The sequence below is a fragment of the Falco punctatus genome, assembly GCF_963210335.1.
Source record: "Falco punctatus genome assembly, chromosome: 1".
NCBI classification, from domain to species: Eukaryota; Metazoa; Chordata; class Aves; order Falconiformes; family Falconidae; genus Falco; species Falco punctatus.
Genome location: NC_137580.1, coordinates 89,162,001 through 89,174,757, shown reverse-complemented (window position 1 = coordinate 89,174,757; position 12,757 = coordinate 89,162,001). Strand labels below are relative to the sequence as shown.

General features: G+C 38.1%; 1 protein-coding gene across 1 annotated transcript in view; it reads left to right on the top strand.

Moving 5' to 3' along the window:
• The window catches only part of GNAZ (G protein subunit alpha z), a 94,126-nt gene that overhangs the window by 30,592 nt on the left and 50,777 nt on the right, over positions 1 to 12,757 (top strand). Inside the window, exon 2 of the mRNA XM_080392771.1 lies at positions 10,748 to 12,020. Within this exon, the coding sequence (XP_080248897.1) occupies positions 11,298 to 12,020 (723 nt within the window). The 5' untranslated portion in view covers positions 10,748 to 11,297. The remainder of the gene's footprint in view (positions 1 to 10,747; positions 12,021 to 12,757) is intronic.

The window sequence follows — 12,757 nt, the reverse complement described above, 5'->3', positions numbered from 1 at the left end:
AATCTGTGCTGGGTAGCATACAAGTCCTCTCCCATGAGTCACACTTGAGAGAACACTGTGGATTCTGTTTAGCCTCTTGGGATTTCCCCCCACCCCCCTTTGGGCTGTGGTCTAATACTTCTTCCACTCCTCACCTCCCCTTCTGTGAATAAAATCATGTTTAATTTGAGTTGTTAAGATGGAACCTAGGAGATCCACGGTTCTGATTTCGACACCTTCTGACACAGTTCATATGTTTAACTTTAATGTGGCCTAAGGCTGGAAATTGTTTTCTACCCTACGTATCAAATTCATCCTTGATAACAGCCCTGCCTGTTATGCTGATATCCACACTTTCTTCCTCTTGTTCTGCGAAGAACAGCATTTTAATACATGTTTATATCTTATTGTGAGGCTGATAACTTCAGCAGGTTTGTCAGGTTTTCTTTGTCCATCCCTAAATTAGAGAATTACTGGCTTTATTCTTTCACAATCCTTTCCTCTCCTACTGTTTCCCATTTTGACCAATTCTTTGATACTCTTCCTGCATCAGATTGCTCTTTCCTCTCATGCTTTCTTTGAGTGACTGTCTCTAAACATCCCTATGCTGTTCGTTCTTCATAAATCTCCTATGTTCCCTTTTTGACTATCTCATGTTGATAACTTGCTGCTCCTGCATACTCATTCAACCTATGTCTGTTTTCCTGTTTTTCCATTCACCAAGGTTCTTTTCATTTGTTCTGTGAAACATTACTCATTCTCTGTTGCTTAGTTCCCAGCTTTAACTGTCACATCGCCAGTCCACTCCTCCTCTGCTTTTGCTCAGCCTTGCTGTGAATTCAGTGTTCATTACTTCTGCTGAAACTGTTTCCCATATTTTGCTTTCCTCCTTCCAAAGCCTTTTGCTCTGCCTCTCATTGCAAGGTCTCTCTTGCCAACTTCCAGCCCTGATCCACTCTCAGCGATGCCTTTTTTCTAGCAAATTCCACCATTCTGGTGAAAGCGTGATAACCCAGGTGACTTTTTCCACCATGGATTTATTCTTTTATCTTTTTTTTTTCTTCTTTTTCCTCCTTTTTCCTACTGTAATCAAATTCCACAGGTACAGATCCATCTCTACAGCTTCTGAGTCAAACCTTTCCTACTACCACTGGCCTTTTTTCTTCCCTATATAGATTTCTGCTGATTTCTGCCCATGTAATATAGCAAGATGCGCCCATCTGCTCTTCTCAGCTTGTCTTTCCTTTCTCTGTTGCTATCCCTTCCCTCTTCTTTTCATGAATACAGAAGTTTCTTAGTTCCTGTATTTACAGACCCTTTCTGTTTACCCTAGGAATCTTACCTAGCTTCTGTGACTTTACTGTCTTGTTCTTTGTCTTAATTCTTGCCTTTCCTCTGGTTCTTTCCTTCAAAATGAACAAGCAGAACTACTGTGATTTATGTCTCTTATCAAGTCTCAAAGATGCTTTCCTAGCCATCACCATAGATAAAACTTGTCAATTTTTGCTATGGTTCCCATTTACTGGAGCACCTTCTCCTTGCCTCTGTCTGGGCCTTGACATTCAGTCTTTGAACGTTCACTGGCTGCTTTTCTGTATCACATTAAAGAAACTTATTGTCTTCAGGATACTGTTATCTGTACCCAGGCTCTCAGGTTCTTACTACAGAGATTCTGATTTTGACCTCTGATTAGCTCGTACCTGTTACTGGAACGGCCTGAGACAAGCATGTTTTTGCTCTGTTGTGTGACCTTTTACGCACAGGAAGAGAAACTTCCATTTACAAGGCTACATTGTTATCCTGTTTCAAATCCCTCTAACTCTCGTTTGCTTATAACTACCAAAATTTCCTTATGCTTTCATAAGGTATTGTGTGCAATAAGGTTGAATGAGCGACAGGAAATTTTCCATTATATTAATGACCAAACCTAATGTTTACTATCTTTTTTTATGTAATACAGTAATCTCCCTAAGCTTTGTAAGACCCATGAAAAAGCAAGCCGGTGGTATGTGAGTCTTAGCTTATGAATCACCCACATAAGAGCTATGGTAACACCAACGAGAAAAGCTAAACAGCAACTCTAATGAAGACATAACCTATGCTACTGTCATCACCTGATGTGCTTACAAAACACTGAGTGGGTACTGTGTTTTGTTTGTTGCTTTATTACAGATTTTTAAATGAGTCTGATGTTTGTATGTCCCTAAAGCAGATGCTATGTGTGTTGTTTCTTCTCACTTTCGTCTAGAAGCCATGATTTTCTGCACACCCACTGTTAGACGCACTGTAATATTCTTGTAATACTTCATTCTTTATGGAAGTCTAAAGGTCACCTCTAAAATGACTTGTGGCAGAATCTGGTCTTAATTAAACCACTATGAAGCACAGGCAACTCCATAAGCAGTCACTGACACCACTCTGGATTTTCAGCAACACGACTCAGAATAATACACTGTTGTATTTTTGGCTCTATTCAAGAATCAGTATTCTGTACTGGTTGCGTTGATGCTTCTCGGTTTCACACTCATTTGTGAATGTTGCTAAAATAGGTCATGATTTAAATACCCACCAAGTGTTTAGGTATTAGTGCTTTATAGGACTTAATGTTTCCAACTTCCTGAGTAAGTGGGGTGTGCATAGTTAAAAGAAAAATAACTAACAGGTTCTTGTATTCTGCTGTGATCTAGATCTCCGCTGAGCTGGTGCAAACTTCAGTGCTAATAACTAAAGATCAAAATCTATTTTTTTGAAAAGCAGGGGTTTGATACTCAGTTTATAAGGAATACTTTGTTTTCACTATAGGTTCTTTTGTTTTCCTAAAACTTGAATCAAATCTGTATGCTAAATTTTGATGGGGTGTCATGCTTAGCTAGTGGGTACCACTAACTAGCATAACTTGTATTTCATCAATACTGCTGAAGTATGTTGGATGTTTTCCAAACAATAGACAAAGATGTGATGTTTAAACCTATGAATATAGTATCTCACTGCAGAAAATCAATTCTATTATATATCAATTAAATCTAGATTACACACTGCTAGGTCTATGACTACATGTAATAGCAGCAAGCCGTTTTCCTTGGGTTCTCCGCTATTTCCTTGTAAAACTTCCTTCTGCCATGTATCCCTAGGTGGCAATTTTAACAGTTGAGCTCAGTTTTTACACTAGAGATTTAAGTATTTCTATAAAATCACAGTGAGAATCAGCAGATGAGAACCTAATGGACTTACCAACTATCTTTCTGGAAAGTATGCTGGAAGCAGTTGTCCGTTGGATTTTAACAGTCAGTGCTGGTGGTAAGGGGCTCATGGTACAGCACTAGTTCTGGCCAATGCCCTTCTCATTCCCTGCCCTGGACTGAGGATTTCTGAATATTATTAATTTCTTTTAAATCATTGTCCTTATACCTGCTTCGCTAACCTTGATTATCCCTGACATGCACACATACCTGCCCACATGTATGTGATGATTTGGTTTATAACTACTTGATCTGACTTTCCTTTAAGAACCCTTTCCTTAGTCAGCAGCTTCCATTATTCTGTACTGGTTATTGTGTGTGTGGTCTGGATATGTAATGTACTTCAGCTAGACTGTGCTATCAATATGACTTTGTTATTACTCTCATATTTTTTGTCTATTGCACAGACATTAATTCATTTCTTAGGTCTGCCTTGGGAAGTTAGTGTAGAGGTTAGGCCCTATTTCTTAAATGGTTTAAGATTTCTTAAAAGTCTCAAGATGGATCAAGTGAAAAAAAGATGTCTTTTTCAATATTTGAATATATACAACATAGCTACCATTCAGGCTCATTTTACTTGAAAACTTGCTGCATTTTCCTGATCACAGTGTCTCAAGTTGGGCATCTAAGAAATGAAAATCACAAGCAGAGATCATCTGTGAAAAGATGGGCTTAAGGGAGTTAATTAACATCACAAAGAATCACCATGACAGAGGGGTAGAATGCAGCAGTGTCCAGCCAAACATTCAGCTAATTAAATCATGACACTTCTTTCTTCGCTCATTTGACTAATAGAATATGCATTTTAACTTCTGTAACAAATAAACCATGAAAGAAAACAGCTTTCTCTGCTATGTTTTCTTTGTTCAATTATTACATCTGACCCACCCTTTGTTTTGGATGCAATTATAGTGCCTTAATATAGAACTAAAAGTTTGGCCATAATTTGTATGTACAACTTCTGAGTACTTGAATATTCACCCTTAATATATCTTAAAGTTTCTCAAATAACTTTTTTCAAACAAAACAATCTTAATTCTATCACAGGAGGTCATATTGATGTCTGTACAGCTTGTCTGTCAAGTTGAAGCATAGATTCAATAAAAATAGTGAGTAACACCAATAATAGGTTTTTACCCTATATGTAGAAAGATAGAGGGGAATATCAGGGGTTTCCACAAATACTTGCAGGCAGAAAATTCATGACTTGGTTTCATAACTTTGGTTTCTGCTTCTGGCTCTGGAGGCACAGGCATTCTTGTGGATAGATTGTTTCTGTTTTTTCTTAACACAAAATCTTCTATTTCCTTTTTTTTTTTTTTTTTCCTCCTAAGCTTCTAGACCAGCAAGTTCAATTACCCTTGCCTGGAAAATGCTTTCTTGAAATGGAATCTTTTGCTACTCTACTAAAACTAAATTTTTTTTAAAGTCACCAAGTTAAACTTGCTGTTTTATGAGAGTGGCAAATGCACACCCACACCATAAAGCTCATCTTGTGTTGAATTTCACGTTCTTGCCCCAAAGTTTGAAGGTATAGCAGAATTTTAAAGAAAAGCTCTCAATTTCTTTTAGTGTGGATGAAACATTTCATTTTTTCCCCCAAATGCTCTGTTCAGAAGTGCCCAAGAATTTTTTTATATGAAAAATTTCCCCAGACGTTTATTTAGAGATAGATATCTTATGGAGATATTTTCAACGTAAGTACTTTCCCAAAGCGTTAAGCAATGGAAAACAGCAACATAAATAATAATGTCAGCCAACTGCAGAAGAAAAAGTTGTGCGATCAGCTAAGAGGCTGCATGAAGAAAAAAACCTCATCCAGTCTTTTTGTTTCTGTCAGCTTTTTTTCCTCCTCCTTGCAGATTTCAATGTTTGTCTAAAGAGAATGTTAGTAAATGTTAGTAATGTCTGCAGCCAGAGTTTTAAAACAACTTCATTCTGTAATACATGCACTTTAATCACCACACATTAAACAGCAAACTAACTTCTGTGAAGTTATTTCAATGTTGCATTTATAGTGCATGCATGTTAGTCTTGGTTCCACTCAAAAAAAAAAAAAAAAAAAAGTGATGCCTGCTTAGTAGAACCCTTGACTTCTTCCTCAGTAAACTACCTTGGGTATTTCCTGATATATCATACTCCCTCATGTCTTTTTCTCTTTTGTTAATAGTGTAAGAAGTGATTGAAAATTAAAACCTGTGAAAATAAGGTTTCGTTAAATTACTAGAATTCTCTGTGGATGTGTATAATCGTTAGAAGCTGATTACATTAGGTTAGCTTACACTTGTAAGTCTTGGAAGTGTGCTGTGCTACTTCTTGCTAGATTTGCTTGCATTTGCTTTTACATGGGTAAGTGCTCAAACAGGCAGGTCCACTACCTCTAAACTTTCAGATAAGTGAAGAGAAAGAAGAAGCGATTAGAACCAGTAAGGAGGGAAAGTGTAGCTTGGGTAAGGTTTTGTTTTCTTGCGCTGTTAGTATACGTTCTGTAATACTGAATAGAATACCAGTCCTGAATTAACCAAGATTGCTGGCAACTATAGCTAAAACGGCTGTGGAAAGTTTACTGCAACCTTTTGAACTTTGTTTTATTTTCTTAAATTAGGTCCTACTGGGGAAAGATTATATGTATCATCTGGCTACTAGGATGGAAATAGTGTAAAAAGCTGAATAGAATTAGGCTTCTAAAGCTCTGGGTGTGCAGGCTAGTGGTGGTGAAGCTAAATTATTAGACTACTGGTACTACTTGCATTTGAGGGAGAATATAGCTTTGTGCCTACAATGCCAGCTGAAATTACTGCTTCTAACAGCATACTGTATGCACAGTCTCAATATTGACTGTGATAGTAACAGCCATTGGCTTTGTTCTCAGCCTAGGAGCCAGCTCCTTTCAATAAAATCTTGGGGGGGGGGGGGGGGGGGGAACATTTTTCAAGGCAGATTCTGTAGCTCTGCATTCCCTGATAAAGTGCCAGTAGCTAATGCAATAAGAGACAATACTGGGATTTTTCCTTAGGGAAATTTTTACAATTGAATTGTGTTGTTGTAGTGCCATTCTCCTTCCTCCTCCCTCCTCCCCCCTGGCCATTACTTGGGTACGTGCTGAGAAAAGGGATAAGTGTTTATGCTTACAAACACACAGATCATTTTGAGCAAGACAGAAGTGACAGGTAGGGGCAAAGAGCAAGCCTAGATATGAAACCAACAATAACGACTGGCTTTATTGGCCACAAAAATATGGACAGAGGAATGTGCTGAACAGGCTGTTCAGTTAAATGGACTTCAACAGATTAATGTAATAAACCAGTGCAGAATTTTGCTCAAGTATCCTCCCCACTCCCAAAATGAACTTTTTAGCATTACTTACATGATAATTGAAATAGATCAGTATTAGCTCAGGATGGGGCATGTTAATTTTATCTTGTGGGAAGAAATACCTATTTTAGTCATGACAAAAGAGCCCATATATATCATCAGATTTAACAAATATGTTTTCTTAATATTTTGAGCAGCTTCAGGAGAAGGCAGATATATTAGTTTAGACACACATACGCAGTATAATCTGGTCATTCAAAGATTAAGTCTGGGGTTTTTTTAAACAAAGTTTAGAGAGAAATGTGAACAGTAAACGGAAGCAATAGTGCTTTCCGTTAGTATAACTGAAAAAACTTTTATCTAATCAGAAATTTACAGCTATGAAACATGCATTTTTAATGTGAAATCTGATCTAAAAAACTAGAACAAATTCTAGAGTGCCTTATTTTCTGAGCGTGTTCCAAGAAAAATTCATCTTCATGTAGCCAGCACAATAAAATATAGCAACATAATGGTTTGTAAAGTTATTCTTTTCCTGAACTTTAAAAAGTAGTGACTTGAGCATGGAAGGTGCTTTTCAGTGTATGTGGTAAAACTTACTTAAATAAATCAAACTTTCTTACTGTAGTGAACTATTTGTAAAGCAGAATGGTAGATACTATTTCCAAAGCAATAATATAATCATTTAACTATTCCTACTTGAAATATTGATATCCAAGTATCATCACGATATATGCAACAGAAATGACTGGAAGCCAAAACCAAAAAAAAAAAAAAAAAAAAAAAAAAGGAAATTCAACCGTGTAAAACTCATTTATGCTGTGTTTACATACTCCTGGTCTTCCCTATAATAAGGAGGTGCTACTCTATCCTTTTCTGTGTTAAACACATTAATGGACAGCAAGCAGAATACTTGCTACTTAAACCACTGTGAGATATGAATGATGCATCTGAATGTGTTGTGGAAATATGCAATAGGAAATACTCTACAGAGTGTACAAGCTGTCTGAAAAGAATAATTTTCTCTTGCAAGTGTCTTTCTACCAAACTGTCATAAATGATTGTTGAGGCCAATAACATAAAGTATAAAAAAGATCTGCATATCTTATACGGGCATAAAATCTTCAGACTTATCATAAGTACTGATCCATTTTGGCAGGAATATGTATCCTCTTGCTGCCTGTCTCCAGCAAACCTCTTGGTTTTTTTTTTTCAGGATGAAACCTGAATAAAAAAGGAGAGGGAGTCCCATATGTGCTTCTTGCATCTCCATGATTAAAGATGAAAAATTTTCCATAGAAAATGTCACAAAGAATTTGACTAGTGGTCTTATCAATTGCATGAAAATGAAGCCTCTGATGATGAGGACTTAAAAGAAAGACAGTTTAAAATGTTCTGAACATGTCAGAATAAGTGTGATTAATGGAGCCAACTCTAATTTTTATATAATTAAAATAAGAATTTTAGTTTTTGTATAATTAAGAATTTGGCCTGATATCTAGTACAGTAATTTAATTCTGTGTGGATGGAAAGTTACTTATTAAAAACCAGCCTCCTCAACTCTTATGTTTCATCTTCTATGACCGTTGGAAAAAGCCAATTATTTAAAGAAAGTATAACTCCTCATTTTGGAGGGCTTTCTTTTTCATGACTTTGATCCATTAGAGTAAAATTGTGCTGATTACCATTCTAGTAATGTGTATGCTGTTACTTTAATTTTCTGCTGATTAATCTGTTCTTCATGTGCTAACATCCTTCTGACATGCAAATGGAAGTAAGGTAAATACAGCTGATATTAAGACTATTGTAGAATTTTAGACCAGGAAACAGCAAAACGCAGTGCATTTGGGCAAAGGGTTCAGATATCTTTAAATTTAAGGTACTTAAAATGCTTAAATTACAAGCCTGTTTGTACACTGTGGCCCGTACAAGAAAAGACGACAGATAAGTGCTCCAAGCTGTCATGTAGTGGTGATGTGACGTATCGACTGGATAACTACTTTAGAACAACTGAGAATAAGATTGTCATGGTTAGGTTTTGAATTTGGTTACTGTAAAAGTCCTGTTCTGGTTAATTAGTTTCATGCATGTGGATCTGGGATGGATTTACAAGCAGGTGTTAAAGCATGGAGAATAAAAGAGCATAGTAAGAAGGTGTGTTTAAATGGGAGCAAGAAAGAAGAGGGGAAGTTGAAATACTGTATAGGAGATCTTCAAAACCGAGTAAAAGCTGCTATTCTGAAAATGTGTATGTTAGTAGTGTTCTGGGAATCTAAGTAAAGACAGGAATGAGTGGGATATTGAAGTACATTTTAACCAACATACTTCATATAGTGGGCTTCTTTGTGTTCACCTTTTTGTGGTCAGAGTTCCAGCTGTGGAATTTTGCAATTGTTTGCAACAATCATCTGTTCACTATTTCTAACTAAAATATAATGCTCTTCTCCATATACCAGTCCTGACCTATACTGACTCATCCTGGTAGTCATGAATTGTAACCAGGTCTACATTCAGCTACGTATCTCCCTTAAGCAGGGTTAGAGTTACAAGGGGATTTAAAGATAAATATAGAATCAGTAAAAGTATTTGAGAGCGAGTGATTGCAAGTGCAACTGTCCTAGGCTAACATACCAGGAAACTTCAGGAACAAATATGTAAAACTGTCATCCATTGACTCTGTCCAGTCTTTATACCTTTTTCTCTGATGTTAAGGGATTAACAATGATTGCCTGTTACGATTAACTGTTTGTCTGTGAGGCTGCAAGAAGTCGTAGTTCAATTTCTTTTCTCACAACAGTCAGAGGTTCAATATCTGGCTTGGATCATTCTGTCCCTCTCCTAGTAATGTGAAATCATCCCCCTCAATATGTATTTTAATGCTTTGTCACATCTATGCTGAAATGCTAGTAAGTTCACACAGGAAAAACTTCCAAAGGCTTCTAGGGCAACTTTGAAGATGGAATTTGGGAGATTTAGTCTTATTAAAATGTAGTAGAAGTTGTACTACTTTAGTAAGCTCTGAAATTTTTCTTAAGACTACCTCTGACAGTATCTGTGGCATGTAGTTTAGTTTATGAAAATACTCACCGAAGACCCTCTAGACACAAGTAAACAGGCAGCAAGACAGGTGCCAAAGTGGGCTGTGGCCAGAATACAGCGAGGAAGCCATGACATCTGTGATTCTGCTGCCCACTGTGCTCAGAGCTTAGTGGGAGCAGCAAGCCCTTCGTAGAAAAGAGGCAAGTTACCACCAATCAGGTATTAGTACTGTGTTTTCTCTCTGTGAGAGGTAACTGCTTCCTGCTGTTGCCTTCTGTAGAGTTCCAACTAGTAGGCTTAACCCTAATTTGGGAAAGAATAATTGCTCTAACAGTCACTGAAAAGCTGTCAGCCCTTGCTTGGGGCAGTATTTCCTGTGCATTTTGTATGAAATGTTTGCCTCGTAGTCACTGTTCACTTTACTGCATCTCAGAATTTCCTGTATTAGAAATGGAAGAGAGGAGGCTTAATAAGGCTTAGCTCGGCTATGGAAGGAAGCTTACAAAGTTTGTTTAGTAGTGCATCACTTTATTGACTAAGCAGGATGCAGGTAGCATGTTTAACAGTACTGTTCTCCAACGGGAAGGAAGACCTGTTATTTTGTTCTGCAAAGATCAGTAACACTCCCTTTTACAAAACCATGAAGCAAAGCCTCCTTTTGCTTCCTAACTGAGTTATTTAAATGTTCGGTGCAAACAGAAAAGATGAAAGAAAATTCAGGAGGACATCTGTCTGGGTACAAGATACTGATATAAATAGAGAGACTGGGAAAAGTAGTTGTGAGTCTGTTTCATTTTCTGCTTCAGGAAAACCAGTCGGAACAGGACTGTGCAGGAACAGCACTGCCATAAGCTCTTGCTGAGGGAGAAATTGGGGCACAGCTCAGCACTGTTTGTTTTCATGTAGGTTTAGATAATAAAACACAGAAGGCTGAAAGAGAGATTTGATTTACTATTGTTCAGAAACCACATTTTCTTAGGTCTGCAAGCTTCAGCTGTCCCTACATTTTTGCTAGGGTTTTAGATTTTGCTTTTCTTTACATATTTTTCCATCTGTATTTTCTGTTTGGGATAATAAAAGGTTTAGAAGTCTAGAAGAGGAGGAGAAAGTGAGTGGTTTGCAGTAAGGAAGCAGAGTCTCTCATTTCATTCATTTCTTCTCTCATTGTTTGGCAGGTGGAAAGCACAGATTTACAGAGCTGAACTGGATCAGCTGAAGAAGTGGGGGAAGAGAAACGAGTACGGCACCATTGAAGAAAGCTTCAGCCTTATCTAGCAGCATCACCACAGCAACCAGAAAATAAAATCAAAAGACAAGAGCCAGAGCAGAGAAGGTGAAAGTGCGGCTCCTTACCTTTGGACAGAAGGCAGCAAAATAATTATGCAGAACAGAAAAGAGTATTTGATGGATCTAGCCAAATTGTGGCAAAGGGAAGTGTCCCTTCATTAACAGGAATGCACTACTGTTTATGCACTGGAAAGGGGAGTGCCATGACATCTACTGAAGAGACTATTTCTGTGGTTGCATACCTACATGTGTTTGCACCCCTGCTGGGATTGAATTAGGTGGTACAGGCATCTTGGACCATCGGGAATTGGATAGTGACTTTTTTTTGTTCAAGGTGTACCTGGCACGAGAACTGAAAGACACCACAGATCCTTTTCAGAGACGCAAAAAGAGTGAGACAATCTCCAATCCTTCCCTTCTGTAACTGCCTGCTGTACCATGGGATGTCGGCAAAGCTCTGAGGAGAAAGAGGCAGCGCGGCGGTCCCGTAGGATTGACCGCCACCTGCGCTCTGAAAGTCAGCGACAACGAAGAGAGATAAAGCTCCTTCTCCTGGGCACCAGCAATTCTGGGAAGAGTACTATTGTAAAGCAGATGAAAATCATTCATAGCGGTGGCTTTAACTTGGAGGCCTGTAAGGAATACAAACCTCTGATTATCTATAATGCAATTGACTCTCTCACACGTATCATTCGGGCTCTAGCCACCCTTAAGATAGAATTTCACAATCCTGACAGAGCCTATGATGCTGTGCAGCTTTTTGCCCTGACAGGCCCAGCTGAGAGCAAAGGTGAGATTACCCCTGAGCTTCTGGGCGTCATGAAACGGCTCTGGGCAGACCCTGGTGTGCAGGAGTGTTTTTGCCGCTCCAATGAGTACCACTTAGAGGATAATGCTGCATACTACTTAAATGACCTTGAAAGGATTGCAGCACTGGACTACATCCCTACAGTGGAAGATATTCTGCGTTCTCGGGACATGACCACAGGGATTGTAGAAAATAAGTTCACCTTCAAAGAGCTGACTTTCAAAATGGTGGATGTGGGTGGACAGAGATCTGAACGCAAAAAATGGATCCACTGTTTCGAGGGGGTTACAGCAATAATTTTCTGTGTGGAGCTGAGTGGGTATGACTTGAAGCTGTATGAAGATAACCAAACAGTAAGTGCAACTTCTCTTTCCTTCTCTTCCTTTTCCCCTCCCGTGTTTGGCCTTCCCGCTACCTCCCTATCCTCCCAAGGCAGTAATCCCTGAGTTCCCAGTCCCAAATGTGATTTTCCCACACTTCCAATCTGTAGTAAAAAGCCAGAAGCTATGATTCCTTTATTTTGGATAGTTTTCCCTACTGGACAGATTTGTTTATTTAATGTTACTTTTGGGAAATGGAGATGCTTTTCACATGATGGCAGGTTTGGGGTTTTTGTGCCTTTTGCTAAATGTTTAGTTGTTACTCTACACATCGCTTAAAAAGGTAGACAGTAGGAATATCCTGGTGTACAGGGATGGCTAATTTGGACACCATGTTTTACAAGTCCTGGGACATTTTGAAGCTAAAATTGGAATTTGTGAAGGAATGAGTTTTTAAAGAAAAAAAATCAAATATGGCTCTTAATTAGTATGGAACTTGAAAATTTTCTGGTTTTGTTTATATGACTAATTTGCCTTGTCAAATGAATAACTCTTCCTGTTTAATTCCCCTTAATGCTATTAGCTTCTGTTTTTCACAGCTTGCAAATACCATAACTATGGAAAAACTTATATGAACACTTAACACATGTGCAACTATGTGTCTGCTGTTACATTCAGGTTGCCTGAGTTAACCTTTACAGGGTTTCATTTGAACTTTTTTTTTTATAGCCTTGTAAAACATGATGCTTAAGAGATGGGAGTTTGTGGGT